Below are 18,595 nucleotides of genomic sequence, written 5' to 3' on the forward strand. Positions count from 1 at the left end.
TACACGAAAACAAACGCAATTTTTCACATTCTGAGTGCTTTTTTTTTTTTATTCCTTCACTTCTGGAACACACAATATGGCGGGCACATCTTGACTCATGTTGTGGGTATACAGTGTTTCAACCTTCTGCACCAAAAAGTACCTACTATCGTGTTCGTCACCGGTGGAAATTATACATTATGCACATGTAGCTGACGTATAGCCTGTGTAGCTGACAGATAGCCCCATGAACCATACATGGATAGCCCCACAAACCATTCACGGATAGCCCCACGAACCATTATGCATGGTAGGTGACCGATAGCCCCACGAACCATTTCCGATAAGGTTACGTTAGGCAAGCATAGTGAAAAAAAAAGGGGGGTTGACAGGGGCTTACATCATCAAACGTACGCAGCATCCGGTTGTCCTAGGGCAAGCAAATGAAAGGAATGGCAGTTTTGCGTCGGTGAGATATTTCTCTTGAAAAATACATGATTTCCCGGTCAAATATATTCCACGATGAAAGAAAATGCCTCGACAAACGTTGGTTGTAAACCTTGGAGAAACTCATTTCCGTAAGTAGTTTTTTGTGTAAAATTGAAGAAATGTGTCTCCGATGTATGAAACTGTTACCAATGCCTTTGGTATGATTGCACAATAGAATGTCTCCATTTTCGTTAATATTTGGTATACTAATTAAATTTGTCCTTCTAATCACGAATCTGTTGTTAAAATGCGGGAGTCACGTGTAGAAATTTTAACATTATACACGGGTAGTCCTACAAACCATTCACGGATAGCCCCACAAACCATTTCTGGTTAGGTTAGGTAAGGCAAGCTTAGTTAAAATTTTGTTCGTAAAACAATGCAATACAGCTCAAAAAGAAAATCTGTAAAACTTTCAAAGCCTGGAAACTGATTTCTTCAAATTTACAGGAGAAAGTACTTACGGAATTGAGTTTCTGTGGAATTTTGCAAGGTCGTAGAAGTGTTTCTCGCATTTTTCAATGTATTTGGCCGCTAATCCTTGTATTTTGCTATAATAATGTCCGTCCGATGCACGAAAGCTGTTGCTTGCATTTCCATCCATGTACTTGAACCGGATGTTGCGAGCATCTGATGATGTAATCTCCAGTAAGTGTTTCCAAACACACAGTTTTTCACTATATTGCCCAACCTACCCTAACCTTACCGTGATGGTGTGTGGGGCTTTCGTAAATGGTTTTTGGGGCTATTCGTGGATGGTCATACGATCCAGAATGGTTTTTGGGGCTATTCGTGGATGGTCATACAATCCCGAATGTTTTTTGGGTCTATGCGGGAATTTTTCTGTTAAGAAGGTTGAAACACTGCATTGCCGTTTGAAACACAGCATATCTACAATGCTAGTCAAGATTTGCGTGCTCAGGAAGCGATAAAAGAATGAAAAATAATTACTCGATATGTCGATAATAGATACTAATTTCATTAAAAAAAGCGAAATCCTATCTTCGGCAATCTTTCGCAATGCTGAATAGGTAAGTACGAATGTTAAAAATAACAGAATAAACGAGTTAGAGGTGTTTCCCGGCTTTGATAGTTTTACCAAAAATTTAACTTTTATCACCTTTTTTCCCCGATTTCCAAAGGTGACCCCAGCATTTTAACAACAGATTCGTGATTAGAAGGCCATATTTAGTTGGTATACCAAATATTAACGAAATTGGAGACATTCTCTATATTCTGCATTCGCTCCATGCCTTTTAACACACACCTCAGAGGCTTAGTTTAGTTTATTTGCATCCAAGAACTACGGTGTGTGTACAAATAACAGTACATGGTAATATAGGACATGTCAATAAATTACAATACAACTACATTAATAGATCTTGCACATACAAATACAAAGTACATAGCCAAAAATTTTAAAAAATGGGCCTTACTTATGTATGCTTTCGTTGTTATGTTAGGCAGGTTTGGTCTAGGGCTCTTAGCATTAATAAAACTTCCCTAAATGCTTCCAACACCTGATCATGTAATACCTGGTCTCAAGTACGAAACCCCCTTTGAGCCTTGCATGAAAATCCACCCAATCTCTTTGCCTGCGATGACAAAGAGTAACTGCTAACTGCAAATGAAGTGCAGATGCCGTGAAAACTACTTTTCAACTAATAATTTAACAAAGGTGAAGCTTTTAATCATGCTGATTAGTTTCTCCAAGCTACTAACTTACATCCAAATTCAGTTCCAGTATTCTAAAGTACTTCCTAATACCTGTAAAGTTCGAAAAAAAAAAAACATTAAACATTCAGAACCATTGCTAAGAATTTCCTCCAAATATGAAGAGTTAGGAATGTATAGATAGAAATGATTATTCTCTTCAAACTTCAGATGTTAGCTAATTTTTGCACAGAGTTAATTTATTTTAACGAGAGAAAAAAGAAAGAGGCCAAGAAAAATTTTGAAAATAATGTAACATCCCTTTATTTTCCTGTAGTTTACGGTTATTACAAGCATAAGAAAACAGTTTTTCGTTGTGACGTTTCAGGAGAACACACGCTCCCTTCATCAGACATTTATTTTCACTTTGACTAAAGATTTACATTTAGTCAAAATGAAAATAAATGTCTGATGAAGGGAGCGTGTGTTCTCCTGAAACGTCACAACGAAAAACTGTTTTCTTATGCTTGTAATAACCGTAAACTACAGGAAAATAATTCTACAACGCAAGCAATGCTTAAATACAAGAAAAACATCTCTTTATTTCTGGGAGGGAGGAATTCAGATGTAAACCTTCTGTTCTCATAATTCTTTCAGGAAACTGCATCAAAACATTTTAACAAGGTTCTTCACCACTGGGACTACAGTCAGAAAAGACATCTGTGATGCTGTTTTGAATGCCCATCTACACCTTCAAATTTTATCTTAGGTAAGAAGGTAGAGTGTGCAAAACATTTGTCCACCTTTGATTTCTTTGGTGCAGGTTAAATTCATCAAAATTACTTTTTCCCCCTCACATTTTCTTTGAGAGCAAGTTTCACTTAAATTTTCACAAAACCTCACAAGTAAAGAATTTCTTACCCACTTAATATGTAGCCTCTCTTTCCTAGGAGCTGTTTTCTGATTTTCTTTTGGAGATTGAAAATGTGTTTTATGGGAGAATATAATAGATTTCAAGTGTCCCTCACATAACAAGTTTCAAAATACACAATTTCCCAAGGAGTATATTGCCTACTGTAAACTAGACTGATGTTGGCATTGAATGTGACATTGATACCCCAAAGTTATTTTTTTGGTAACGCTTTACTATACCGGAGACGGATTTCTTCAAATTTACAGGAGAAAGTATTTACGCAAATCATTTTCTGTAGCGTTGTTGATGTTCGGGAATGTAGTTTTGATCTATTATAATGCGAATGCATGTGGTTTTCTACGAAAATCTATTTCCGATGCGCTATTGCTGCTGCCGCCACGATGTTGTCCATATATGCTAAATTGAACGAAAGGAGTGCTAATGGAACCTAACCTAACAGGCCTAACCTAACCTAGTAGGCATACCTCGTCCCCGTGATGGTTCGTGGGGCTATCGTGAATTTTTGGGCTAACATCAATGGTTTTTGGGGCTACCCGTGGATGGTTTGTGGTAAATAAGGAACAACATTAAGTATTCGTTAATGTAAGAAATAGACATTATTTTCGTTATAAATTCATTATTTCACCTAAGGAAATGTTCCGCAATGCAGAAGAGTACGTTAGCAATGTAAAAAATTGCAAAATAAATCATTGATAGGTGTCTCCGGTATAGTAAAGTAGTGCCTTTTTTTTCCGAGAAGAGCAAGTTTAATTTGCAAAATTTTTATTTTGTGATTGGAGGCCAGATTTTAAAGGGAATTCCTTTTTTTTAATTTTTCAACATGGATCATGGAATAAATAACGAAGTGTTGATAATTATCTTCCCACTAACAAGATTACATGGTTTTGATTTCCTCCCTCCCTTTTTTTCAGCCCACCTCTCCCTTTTTTAAATACATTTTCCTTTCTGGACCCTTTACTGACTAGTTTGTCAGCCTACATTCCATTAAAAAAAATCCTTGGTCCCTTTATTGATATGATATGAAATATGTTATACAACTGTATTTTCCCTAAATAAAACATTCAACAATTGTCTATTTGGTGCAGCTTAGAGGAACGAAAGAACAAGCACCTTCTACCTTACCTTCCCTCCATGAGTGTTGGGAGGACATTGCAGCGATTGTTGCAACAATGAAATCTGGACTTAAGCAGTAACAAACACATTGTAAGCAGCACACCTGTTGAGTTGAAAATGTACTAACCTGTTAGATTTAGACTTTTATTGTGAAGTTTTTTGGAATAGTTGTAACTTTACTTTGTGAAAGTGACGACAGTATTGAGTGTTAGCGAAATGGTGAAGCCTGGTAAAAGTGGCAGTAAGCTATGGGATGCGGGAAGTTGTTTCAAGGAAGATTTCATCGGAATGGATGGTACTTATTATTCGCTGTACTTTACTTCAAAAAAGGAAATAAAAATGGACTATACTCGTAGTTTATTTTTGCACTCCACTAAAAATATTATTTTAAATTAATGCACAATATATACCATTCGTACATAAAGAGGGATACATTAAATTTCTTGCATTTTTACTTCATATGAATGGTATTTATTGTCCTTTCATTTAAAATAATATTTTAGTGGAGTGCAAAAATAAACTACATTTCCTTTTTGCGGCAATAATTTTTAGAGTAAAATATTTCCCTTTAAATTCATGATCAGTATAATCTTTTCCATTATGGCTTTTCAGGCATTGTTGGATATCTGCAGTCAATTGTAGGTAGTCAGAAACTTATTGCTGCAAAAAGTTATATATTTTGTAACAAGAAAAAGTGTACCTCCAGAAACCATATTTGCCACGTTTTAATTCTTCTTAGATTATAGAATGAAATAATGCTTAGGTTAGAGAAGAAATTAAACACTTATTCCAGTTTTTTTTTGTGACCTAACCAATATTTTCACCAATTTTCACATTGGAAGACCTAAGGAAATTTGTGCTGTACTGTTACACTTTGAATAATGTAGGTGGAAGCACTGACAAAGAACTCACATTCGAGTTATAAATGGAAATTTTCATCTGCAAAGCTATGTTGTCAGCACTCAACGGGATGTGTAGCTACAGGGTAGGAAATAACCTTTTGCTAGGGGTCTGCAGGAAAAAGTAACAACAATTAAGAAATTATGGTAATACCAAATGTTGACTACGACAATTGTGGTTACAAAAACAAAATTAAAAGTTAGTTCACGACAAAGCCCCTTGCTTCAAGGCAAATGCTAAAACCAATACTTTCTTCGGCGAAGTGGCATTGACTTCTTCAGCAGTTCTGAATGGCCCGGTGCATCACCGGACCTGAATACAGCGGAGCACTTTGGGGCTATTCTGAAGGACGCAGTTGAGTCCTTGATGATAGTGGAACGTGGACCGGACCGCTATTCCCGGCCAACACTCCTTGCACATCTGGAGCAAGTCCTCCGTGACATGAAATGGAATATGGACTGTTTGCGAATCTTCTGAGCTCCTACCCTGATTGTCTTCGTGCTGTGAGAGAAGCAAACGACGGACATACTAACTTTTAATTTTGTTTTTGTAACCACAATTGTCGTAGTAAACATTTGGTATTGCCATAATTTCTTAATTGTTGTTACTTTTTACTGTGGACCCCTAGCAAAAGGTTATTTCCCACCCTGTATACAACTTACTATGCAGTTAATTTTCACCTTACATTGTTTTTTTGTTTTTATTTTGTACTTTGAGTTTAACATACATTATTCCGTGTACAGTAAGGCTTTAAAAAATACAGTTAATCTGTTTGTACATGTGAAAGTGTGGCGGGTGCCTAAATGTTTTTCATAACTGTCTGTTAAATAGTTCAATTAGAATCTCCTTAGCCCAAATCATGGTTTAACCCTTTCGGGGCGGGGCCTATAGATGTCAGAAGTAACTCAAGAATGGATGACGAATATTTCGTCAAACAAATATTTTGGTAATGAAAGTTTAATAAACAAGAAACCGAATTAAAAAACACACGGAATTTTTTTGGGTTTAATCTCCAAGCTTTCACCTCACATCTGCCGTCATCGCCGAGTAGACACTGACGTCATTCTCGCATCGCCAGGCTGATTGTTGTGTTGTCGTATTCGCCTTTATATAACTTAAGGGCAATCAGCGACCAGTGGCAGTTTGCCCTGATCGATGGGCGCATTTCTGATTACGTCTCTGCAGCCAGTTGTGATGAAAATTCTCCTTGATTTTGAGTTTTTTCTTTTTATTAAATTTACTATTTGTATTATCGTTTTGATACTACGTATTCGCCTTTATATAACTTGGGGTAATCAGTGACTAGTGGCGGTTTGCCCAGATCGATGACCGCTAGCGGATGGGCTTGATTTTGAGTTCTTTCTTTTTTCTTTTTTTATAAAATTTACTATTTGTACTATCGTATTCGAATTTATGTAACTTGGGGCGACCAGTGGCGGTTTGCCCTATTCGATGGGTGCATTTCTGATGGAGTTTCCGGTCAGTTGTGATAAACTTTCTCCTTGACCTTGAGTTTTCTTCTTCTTTTTTTAAAAAAATTACTATTTCTATTATTGTTTTGATACTATGTATTCGCCATTACATGACTTGGAGCAATCAGCGACAAGTGGTGGTTTGCCCAGATCGATGAGTGCTACCAGATGGGAGTTAGCCAAACTTTGAAAAAAAATAAGAAATTGAAATTCCTCTGTCTGTTGCTTCCAAAAATGGGTACACATCGACATGTTTACCTTACCGAACGAAAGCCTTGGAAATTCTGAATAAGACGAGCCCTCATTGGCATTTATCGTGTTATTACAACTTTTTAAAAAAAAACATTTTTCAACATGTTACATTTTGCTTAAAATGAGCCCTGTCCTTGGGGAATTTCCATGGATGACAAATATTTCGTCATCCGCCTCAAAAGGGTTAAACACACAGAGGCATTGTTGTTGGCATTTGATATATGTGTCAACATTTTGTACAGTTCCTCAAAACAATGGTAATTCACAATAGTATAATCCAATTTATTTTCTCATGATGCATATTTTTACACAAACAAAATATTGAAAACAAAGATAATGCGTTTGTGTGTCTATTTTGCTTAGATATTGCATGCCACGGCACAATGCCGAAGTTATAATCTTTGATTCAGAACCTTTTAGAATTTTAAATAAGTCTTAAAGCTTTCCTGGTGGCAAATGATGAAGAGGTTTACTTGGGATGTTAGCTAACTCAATCCCTGAGGATGGAAGTGACGTTAATTCTCAAAAGCTCACGCTTATCTAGAAAACACTTGGCTGATATCCCGAGAAATCCACTTCATCACTTATAGAATGTTGCCATATCTTATTCACTAAAATACATATTTTCATTCACGTTTAAGGGAAACACATTGTCATGATCCAAAGTACTTTAATGTTTCTTCTCTAGGTGCTGCCAAGTGATGGTGGTGTATCATTGTAAATTGCAAATGTGAATTTATTCCATTTTAATGGTATTTTTTTATTATATTACATTTTTGAAATTGTCTTGTTCATGTTATCAGTTTCTTTCTTTCTCTTTCAAGACTAGAAACAGAAATGGTTCCGGACAAGAAATTTAAGGATGACTTGTTCCCCTTGTGTCTCCTGCAGTCATTCTGTGAATTACGAGAGAGTGCCACTCTGTGTGACGTGACATTGCTAGCAAATGGAATGGAGATCCCGGCCCACAAAACTATTCTTGCAGCGGCTTCTCCGTATTTTAGGTAAGTTATCATTTGTACTTTAAAAGATTTGTTGTTGGTTTGGTGTTTATTTTACTTTCCTTTTCTGCCTGTTTTGGCTAATTGTGAAGGTGAGTGATGAATTGACGAAATGGATGTGGGTACACACACACACAAAGAACACCCATGCCTAGGCTGGGATTTGAACCGGAGGCTTCTGGTGTCTTAGTATGCTGTACAACTCTGTTATGGAGTTACTACTTTGAGAAACTAGATAAGAGTAACAGTTGGGCTGAAAAGTTTGTAGGCTAACATAGTAAAAAATATTTTTTTGACAAAATTCGATTTTATTATTCAATATAGTTGCCTTCGAGGGCGATACAACGATTATAGCGGTCATACAATTTTTCGATGCCATTTTTATAGTACGATTTCTCTTTAGCCTCAAAATAGGCCTCAGTTTCGGCGATTACCTCTTCATCAGTGCTAAATTTCTTTCTCCGAGCATTCTTTTAAGGTCTGCAAACAGGAAGAAGTCACTGGGGGCCAGATCTGGAGAATATGGTGGATGGGGAAGCAATTCGTAGTCTAATTCATATAATTTTGCCATCGTTTTCATTGATTTGTGACACGGTGCATTGTCTTGATGAAACAGCACTTTTTTCTTCTTCAAATGGGGCCGTTTTTTCGTGATTTCATTCTTTAAATGCTCCAACAACGCTATGTAATAATCGCTGTTGATGGTCTGGCCCTTTTTGAGGTAATCGATGAATATAATACCATGCGCATCCCAGAATACTGATGCCATAACCTTGCCAGCCGACTGTTGCATCTTTCCACGCTTTGGATTCGGTTCATCACGTGCAGTCCACTCGGCTGACTGTCGATTGGACTCTGGAGTGTAGTTATGGAGCCATTTTTCATCCATTGTAATATATCAACGGAAAAATTCGTGTTTATTACGGTTGAATATTGCTAAACATTGCTCCGAATCATCAAAACATTGTTGCTTTTGATCGATTGTGAGCATGCGCGGCACCCATTTTGCACACAGCTTTCGCATGTTCAAATATTCATGCACAATATGTCCAACATGTTCCTTTGATATTTTTAAAGTCTCAGCTATCTCGATCAACTTCACTTTACGATCATTTAAAATTATTTTGTGGACTTTTTTGATGTTTTCGTCGGTAACAGCCTCTTTGGGGCGTCCACTGCGTGCATCGTCTTCGATGCTCATTTCGCCTCGTTTAAATTTAGCAAACCACTTCTCAACGGTTGATTTTCCTGGGGCAGAGTCCGAATAATGTTTATCAAGCCAAGCCTTGGCTTCAACAGTATTTTTTTTCGCCAAAAAGCAATGCTTTATTAACACACGGAAATCTTTTCTATCCATTTTTTCACAATAACAAAAGCTGCTTCACTCACGAACTAATTATCCGGCAGCTGTGAAAGGTTAATTTCCCATGCATATAGCACTGTACTGTGAAGGCACATGCAGGGATATGGCCGGAAAAATTCCGATCTTAGATCACTCACCCTGGGAATAAAATCCAGGACCGCAGCAGATGTCGCCTAGAGCACCGTTCCATCCGGAGACTCATGCTACCTCCGTTGTCCGAATTGGTGGCAGACATGGAGTCGGAGGAAAGAGGCGAACAGGGCAACATGTGCCCGCTCCAACTTAATTTGGCCCTTCACTCGACAGCCCTATTGCACCTTCCACTTTGCGGAGACAACATTTACTGAATAGACTATGTAAAACTTAGTTATTCTTGGACATTTTATCGATAAACCTGAATGTAGAAAAATTGAAACTGAAGAAATCGCATGTCTGCCATCCGCTTCCATCCTGTGCGCCTGTGCCCTAGAGCGTGGTGGGTGACGTTAGGGGCGACACCTGCCGGGAAAAGTGACAGCCGTACTGCAAGGGGATATGTAGATTCGGACGACTTCGACGGCAGATGAAAGCAACGGGAGATAACGGGACGGAGCACTTGCCAATCCGGACATGGCGCAGGTCTCCCACATGGCAGTCAGATGCTTCACTGAGTAGACCATCGTGGCTCTATCTGGTTGGTGAACAGATGTTATATTTTCGCATTATCTTTTTAGCATTAAACTGTGCAACGCATAGAATCATCCTTGCTGTAGTGTCAATTGACTTATAAAAATTTGACCATTTTGTTATTAGTTGTTCCAGGATTTGCATGAAGGCAGCAAGGCAAACCCACAGCTGCTGTAAGGCTTGATGTTGTTTATTCACATTTCTACCTTGATGAAAAATTATAAATGACTTTTGATTTAGTCTATAAAAAAAATTTTAAAAAAATAGTCAAATGCCGTAAAATATGGCAAAATGTAAGATTGAGTTCTAAAAATGAAATGTAACCCTTCTTTTATGGTCATATCCCTCTCCTTACAAATCTTGATGAGCTACGGTTAATTATAAATATCTCAAGAAGAGTTAATTGATTATCATGATGTTATTTCAAATACTTTATGCAAGTTATACATGTTTATAGTGCAAACCTCAAAGTGACATCCATAGGATATAGGGTTGCCAGATTTCTAAAATAAAAAAAGCGGGACATACAGATTATATAGGCATGGATATAGTTAAATTTATTTTTATAACTTTTTTAAACATTACAAAATCAATTGCTGTTTAAAAAATTGTTAATCCCTAATTTTTAACATTTTGACAAAATATATTAATATTTGAGTGAACTCTTGGCGTTAAGGGGACATTTTTTCCCAATGCATTACTATAAAATTCAGATCATGACTTATTCTCATTCACTTATTGTTTCTTTAGCTAAATACGGGACGAATGGGCATCTCGAGAACATTTTCCGGGATACCGGAACATTGCCTTAAAAAAAGGAAACAATCCCGTTTATACGGGACGTCTGGCAACCCTAATAGGATATCCACCTTGTCCAGATCAGATCCCATTTTTGTACATCTAGGGGACATGTTTTGGATGTCCAAAAGAATATATAAAACTTTTTCAAGTTTTGATATCCAGTAAATGTCTACATCTTTTCCAGAAATGCTTATATTTACCACTTCAAAATACTGCATGTGCTTTAAAATTAGTTAGTTCTTTGTCTTTCAGTCAGTTTGAATTGAGAAGTCCAAATAATCACATCCACTGGTATCTGTCCATTTAGAAGAAAGTGTTTTTATTAAGTACAAGGTTGTGACTGTCTCTTACATTCACGAATAACCAGTATTTACTTGATTTCTATTGCTCACATGTTTATAAAATTAACAGGGAGCCATTGAGATTAAGAATGCTGTATCAATGTCAATATTTTTAAAGTTGTTGATTTCGATTCGTTTTTGTTATGTAGGATGATTGATTTAAAATGTTCTGTGTAAAAGTTGCAAGTATTTAAAGTGAAATAATATCTTAAAAGTGAGATTGTGCTCTTTTAATCCTTGCAACGTAAGTTATGAAACATTATCGAAACCTAGTTGAGCGCTGAGGACTTGAAATTCAATTTTTAAAATGTGTAAAAGTCTGCTCATCCGTCATATACCGGATGGACTATATATTCAGTGTAAAGCGTAGTTACAAGTTATGTGTACAATTTTATGATTAATTTTCTTGTAGTTTGTGACTGTTACAAGCATATAGACACAATTTTTTGTTGCAGCATTTCTACAGAAAACACATTACCTTCATCAGACATTTATATTTGTTATTTATGAAGGGAGCGTGTTTTCTCTCAAAATGTTACAAGAAGAATTGTGTTTATACAGATATGTCTCTTTTGCGTACACATTTACAGCCTGGTAGACTAAGTGAGTGAAGCCCAGTTTTGAGGTTTTGTCACCTTACGTGGGCCATTTTGTTTACCAGACACTAAACTCATTGTAATAGTGATGTTATAACTGATTGCATGTAACCTTTCATCTGTGTAATGTTTGTGTTAATTTTATGCATCCATTTTTTTCTCCACTTTAGAGCCATGTTCAGCACAGCTTTGAAAGAGGCGAATGAGGATCGGATAGAGATGCATAATGTAGAATATGAAATCCTGAAGACCATAGTGGATTTCTTTTACACAAGTGAAATGTCGGTAGGTAATGGTTATCGTGAAGAATGGAAACTATCTTGTACGATGTATTTGTATATTTGAGGAGAGAGTTGAGAATTCTGATTGAAGGAGAAAATTAAATTACTTTTTTCTGGAGGAAGGGGTCCGTCCCATGTAGTGTCATAACTGTCATTGCACTTGTAATTGCAGAACGATTGTGCATGCAAATAATATTGCTGTATTTTAAAGTTCAACTTTATATTTGAAGGGCTCAGGGGTAAAATATGGTAAGTGACAATTTGGTCTTTATTGACTTTATTAAGAAAAATTGTTATTAGAAACTATGCTGTAGATAAATTGTTTTTGAGTTTTGTTTACCAATTTCAGAAGCATTCAATGAGCCCAATGCTAATTGCATGACATGGTATTACACTGGAACCTCGATTTTACATTCCAGTATTATACGTTCATTCTTGATGGTCCCAACATAGCGAAATCATACAAAATTTACCTTGATGTTACATTTTATAAATCAATTTTTGGACTGAAAAACAAGGGGAGATGATTTGTGCAGTCATGTATGGTATTTACAGCGATATCTTTCTCAACAGATTACAGACACAAATGTATATCCCATAATGGAGATAGCAGATATTCTTCAAGTGTCTGCAGTGAAGGCTATGTGCTTCCAGTATCTGTGTTCAACTCTGAATGCCTCGAATTGCCTGAGTGTGTATGTTTTAGCCAGAATGAGGAGCTACCTGGATCTCATGAATTCCGCCTTCCGTTACACGCTGGAACACTTTGACGAAGTAGCACAGGAAGAAGAGTTTCTGCATTTACCCTTGGATGACCTGTTGTTATTTCTGAAATCGAAGTTTCTGAACATACCCAGCGAGAGGCAGCTAGTCAACGTAAGTGAAAGGTTTGTTGTGCAAATGTAAATATGTATTTAAGATTATGAAGCTATTCCCAGTGTCAGTACAATGATTGTTTCACTTTAGTCATGTTTGAATGTTCTCGATTCAGTGTTAATATGAATCGAACTGTGTGAAGTTTTTGAACTCTTGGCAATGATTTGTACTATTTTACATGGCTTTGCTACCTCTCTCGTACATAAACAGTTTTCACTTATATTCATGGCACAAAAACAGTTAAAATTCACTTCTTACAGAATTATAACACCATTAAGCCTTGTTTCCATGATATGAAAAACTAAATATGCTGACCAAGGCAGTAATTTATTTTATTAAAAACGTAAACTAAACGTAACGTTTCAACCTTCTACCAAGGTCTTCTTCAACCTTCTTCTCCTTGCTAGAAGGTTGAAACGTTACGTTTAGTTTATGTTTTTAATAAAATAAATTACTGCCTTGGTCAGCATATTTAGTTTTTCTTACACAAATATATAATTATTCCATGTAACTTTTGCCAAAAAAATATTTTATTTCCCTATCAATGTTTGTGTGTTTTATTACCACAATTCACACAAGGTTGTTGATTGACAGTGAATAAAATATATTAAGGATGAGACAGATTAATCAATACTTTATCGGTATCAGCCGATATAGGCATATGGGTGTATCAGTTTATTGGAAAAATTACCGATTATTTTACGTATCCGATACATCTATAAATATCTTATAATTTAGTGCAAAATTCTGCCATTTTGTTATAATTTTCCATGCCCTATGTTTTCAAAAAGTAACTCTAAATATGCAGCTTCTTTTGCACTGCAGTCACTTCGAAACACACATTAATTAAGGAGATCGATGAACCATTCATGTCCTTCAAGAACCATTTGGAATTTTATACTTGACAGTACAGTACAGTATCAATATGTCCCCTGCAATCAACATTTTTAAGAAACTAGTAGTTTGATATTGAAATCAGTTTAAGTTAGGGCTGAGGTGATATTGATGCCAATGCATCATCATCGAAGAGTGTCTGTTAGATTTTATTTACCAATACCAGCAAATACTTTTCTGGCATTTGGTCTTTGCTGGGTCCTCAAAAATTCTGTGGGACACTTTCTCGTAGTCTAATTATCCTGGAAATTATGCAAAATTTGAAGTTGCCACTTATTTTGCAACAAATATTGTGTGGAAAAACTGTATTTTGTGATCATACAAGAGGTATTTTAACATTGTGATGTAATTCTTGAATATTTTGAAGCAAAACCGTGATAAAATGATGCTCAATTGGAATGCAATACTTATACATGAATATTAATGAATATGTATTTCGAACAATTTCTAATTATTACTATTTTCAAGGATCAGTATCGGTGAGAATCTGTGTAGATATCATTAAGTGGCATCAGCCCAACCTTAGTTTAAATAAATTTGACCAATTATACTGGGACTTTTGGCCGATATTCTTATATCAGAAATCATCTTTACCACCCACCCCCCCAAAATAAAGAAAGAAGTGTAGGTGTGTGTCTTTGCCAAGAACTGACTACTCACCTTCATCTTTCAACAGACCATTCTCAAGTGGGTCAGTCACGACATGGGAGCACGAGAGAGGCATCTGCCGGTCCTGTTGAACGAAGTGAACTGGAAACAGATTTCTATGGAGTCTCTCCTGTACTTGAAGACCCAACCCCTTTTGAGAAGGCAAGATCTGCAGAAACAGATCACGGAGGCCATCGACAAGATTCTGTCGGAGAGATATGACCAGCGGAGCACCAGTATGTGGATGGAAGAAGAGTTGCTGTTGAAAAATTCAAGGCATAATTCTGAGCAGGAGGTATGTTGTATTATTTTTCTTGAAAACCCCTTCAGTATCAGTGACTTATATCTGGGAAAGAAAGAAAACACTTTCTGACTGTTTTTAAGGCAAGGAGGGACAATTTCCCCTAGGTCTTTCTCACTGGGGAAGCTGTGGATCACTGTTGCCAACTTTGCTCTTTTGGAGCCAGATCTGGCTCTATCATGCACTCGTTTGACTGTGAACTGTGGCACCCGCCCCCTGCATCACCACGGTGCCACCACTGGCTCCGGCCCATAAAGACCAACCTTTGCCATGAGTGTACATTTTGCACGTGACGTGATATTCATATATAGGCTGCGTCACCCACTCCCTCTTTCCTCCCCAGGTATTTTTATATATAGCGATGTGGCTAAGGTGAAGATGACAATATTATTATCCGGGAATCCTTTATTTTCGATTTCATATGAACATCATTGGATTATTGAGATGGGTGATGCCGCCAAATCTGGGCGGTGAAAACTAAGAATAAATTGCCATCACTTTAAAGCTAAAGGTAATAGAAGTGCCCCCACCACCCCTCTGACATTTAAAAGTACCCTAAGAGGCACTTTATGCAGACTTCGTTAATCTAGCTCCTTGAAAGTCATCTTTAGCTCTATTAATGGTGAAATGTAGCTCTTTTATGCACATCAAGTTTGGTAACACTGCCGGGATGGCCTTATGAGGCAAGGAGAAATGCATTAGGTTTATGGGACCATTATTTTATTCGTTCTCTCGGGAATATCAAACATCCAATGACGTAGAAAAGTACATGGACGGAAAGAGGACACGTTGAACTATGTCATAGTAGTAGGAAAAGTCAAAACTCCCATTTGATTAGCCATAACTTGAAGTTGAAGTTGATTTCCCATAAGGATTCTGTAAATACTTATTAATAATATTTTTCGAACATCGTGTGTAGCTTACTAATCAACTTGAAAAACAGTTTCCACTTGCAACATGGAGAGAAATTCATACTCTCTTGCATACTAAACCCTTTTTTAAATAGCGGTGCCCAATCCGACGATATTGAAATAAATGCACAACTAGTGCGTAATTGTCCCTCCTCGCCTTAAGGGGGGGTTTCTGGAAAGCTGGTTGGACCCCCTCAGGCCAACCCTGTTTTGAGGCCTTAAGGAACACAGTTATTTGTCAATTGTTTTGCTGTAAACAGTTGCCATTTCAGTTCATAACTTTCAATGGCAGCAATGTACCTCATCCATTTAAATGTCCCTTCATCAATTTCCTCACATCATCCCACATCCTCATCCTTGCGGTTAGCCAAGAGTGGTAGAAATCCAAAGTAACCAAATCAATCCACCATTTAAATGTAAATTACGATTTTTCCCTTTACTGCATTTTTTAATAAGCTTCCATGCCATAGGTGCTGCTGGCTATCGGTGGGGAGTCTCAAGGGCTTGCCCTTGCAACAATAGAGTGCTTCACCCTGGGTTTTGACAGCTGGAAATGCTTTCTCCCTGCTGTGGTGTCGCCTGGAAGATTATCTGAAAAGGACACTCAGATTTTACCTCCCATGCATGATGCCAGGCAGTATCCTGCTGTCGCGTCACGAGAATATGAAGTTTTTGTTGTAGGTAAGTGGACGACAGTCATGACAAGCTTCTTTCTTTTCCAGCTGTTTCTGTGACAGCATATGGAGTTGTTGACCCACCAAATGTTCGGTGTGATTTTTTAATACTTAAGCTTTTTTCCCCCCTACAAAACAAACTCGTTAGAATTATCTGGTCATTGAGAATGATGAGAGGCATGCATATTTCGTTTTTGACAAAAACACTAAATGTGAAATAACACACTATAATGTTAATTTTTCATGTTTTCGAATGAAGTCGGATGCATTTTGCTGCCATGTTTTGTGACAAAATGATGCGAAATAAACTCTTAAACATGAAATGTAGGGTTTATTAACCGATGTGGGACCTTTTGAGGTCTGAATTATCCTGTGAGTTATGCAAATCACAAAAAATGGATTAATTTTGCTGTAAATATTTGAGAAGCAAAATTGGATTCCTGTACACAGGAGTAAACTTAATACTCCGATAACTATATAAATGTGCTATTATAAGTGAAATGTTAATTTTGTGTAATAAGTATAATTTTCAAATCATATTTAAGAATTTATTCTCCATTTTAGCACTATTTCATATACCGCTTTTGATCCTGAATTTTTTATACCGAAATCTTGATCTTATATTCACCATAAATACTTGGTTCTGACAATGATATGTAATTCATAAAAACAATAGGTTGCTGACCAAGGCAGTTTATTAAGATAAAAACACTTAACACGTAACGTTTCAACCCTGTATCAGGGTCTTCCTCAGACGAAGAACTAAACTAAAATGATGAAATAAACTACACGCAGAAAGATTACATACACATAGCAGGGTCACTAGCCACACAACAACAAATCAAGTTGACGTTTATTTTGTAATTGTATACACACTGCTAACTGATGTGGTTAATTTTGTATCTTTACTTTCATCATCGTCATCATCTACCATTTCTGTATTTCAGCAAGTTGAAGACACTGTCTCTCCACCATTGTTTCCTTCACTTCTTTCACAATTTTTTCTTTCCAGTTCGTCCATGGTCATCCTCTGTATTGCTCCCGTGAATCTTTTCTTCGTACATCTTCATTTCCATTCTTCTTATGTGCCTTCTTACCTTGGAACTTTCTGTTCTCCATTGTAGTTTTCCCACTGCCAGCATTTCCATGATAGATTTGTCATTCATTCTACATCGAAGCTTTTTTTATTTCAACAGGTGGTGAAAATCTCAGCGGTTCCTTGAATGAAGCAGAATACTACAGCATCGAGTCTAAGGAATGGACCAAATTATCCCCTCTGCCACTGTCTGTGTCTGGTGCTGGTGCTACAATCCTCAACAGGCAGCTACATGTGATTGGTGGAAGAAGTGAAAACATGACCTATGAGAACAAAGCATGGGTGAGTTCACTTTGCAGTGCCATGTGGCTGGATGTCAAAAGTTGAGTTTCGTTTAAGTTCCTATGAAATCAGAAGTAAAAGAAATTATTTTAATGAATTTCTAAACACACAGTTTCACTTTCCATTGCAGATGGGATGGACCAATATTACTTTCGCCAATACAAGTAAAGAACCTATATAACATTTAATTGGGTTTATTTTACTTTGCTTTTCTGTCACTTTTGGCTAATTGCGAAGATGAGGATGAGTAATGATATAATGAAATTTATGACTGGACACTCACAAAGAATACCCATGACCAAGCTGGGATTCAATCTCAGGACCTGTCGTTGTGGCACGCTGTGCTAACCACTCCACCGCGGATGTCCGAATCTGTGAACACTTGAGCTTTCTTTAGGAGGGTCACTCCGGCACAAGAATTAATTACTTTTAAACTAGCCTTGTATTAATTAATAAATTAAATGTTCTAAGATTACATTTCAAAACATGTAGCTTTATCTTAGTTGGATTGATGGCTTTTTTAGTTTTGTCTCCTGTTTGTTACAACAAGATATCTGGTGGAATTTCCATGAATGCTTTTCCAGGGAGGGTTATGGACTTCTTATCTTCAAAATTTAACATCAGGAAAACTTTCTTCAAATGCTGTTACATGTACAAATTGAAACATATTATCATATTGTTCTAAAGGAAACAAATGTTTGTGTTTTACGAGGCCCAATGGAAATACCTTGTTTCTTTACAGATATATGAAGAGGCGCAGAACTGTTGGCGTGAAGTTGCTTCCATGGCAGTACGCAGGGCACATCATGGTGTCGTCTCAGCATTTGGTGCTGTCTATTCAATTGGTGGTTTGGGTGAGTTTGTTAATTTATTTACATGCATATTTGTGAGAAATTTGCAAAATCTTTAATTTCATTACAGTTGGATATATTTGGAGTGAGTAATGCAGCATAAATGTATGTGTAGATTTTGAGTGGTTATGTTGAAATTAAAATTTTCATGTACATGAAGATCAGCACTTCAAGTGGAAAATGTTAGGGAAGGGGATGTTTGGTTGAACTTTGGGGTTAAC

General features: G+C 36.9%; 1 protein-coding gene across 5 annotated transcripts in view; it reads left to right on the forward strand.

Annotated features, from left to right (window-relative positions):
• Positions 1-18,595, forward strand: part of LOC146004688 (kelch-like protein 23) — a 29,635-nt gene that overhangs the window by 1,070 nt on the left and 9,970 nt on the right. For 4 of the 5 annotated variants that reach the window (XM_083143624.1, XM_083143628.1, XM_083143626.1 and 1 more), the window contains exons 2-9: positions 2,779-2,890; positions 7,617-7,796; positions 11,731-11,845; positions 12,415-12,717; positions 14,288-14,554; positions 15,942-16,152; positions 17,342-17,523; positions 18,266-18,377. In XM_083143624.1, the coding sequence (XP_082999750.1) occupies positions 2,859-2,890; positions 7,617-7,796; positions 11,731-11,845; positions 12,415-12,717; positions 14,288-14,554; positions 15,942-16,152; positions 17,342-17,523; positions 18,266-18,377 (1,402 nt within the window). In that variant the 5' untranslated portion in view covers positions 2,779-2,858. Of the gene's footprint in view, positions 1-2,778; positions 2,891-4,140; positions 4,259-7,616; positions 7,797-11,730; positions 11,846-12,414; positions 12,718-14,287; positions 14,555-15,941; positions 16,153-17,341; positions 17,524-18,265; positions 18,378-18,595 lie in introns of all 5 variants that reach the window. The other variant, XM_083143629.1, reaches the window with a different exon arrangement.

This window comes from Lepisma saccharinum, chromosome 22 (assembly GCF_977018435.1).
Source record: "Lepisma saccharinum chromosome 22, izLepSacc3.1, whole genome shotgun sequence".
NCBI lineage: Eukaryota > Metazoa > Arthropoda > Insecta > Zygentoma > Lepismatidae > Lepisma > Lepisma saccharinum.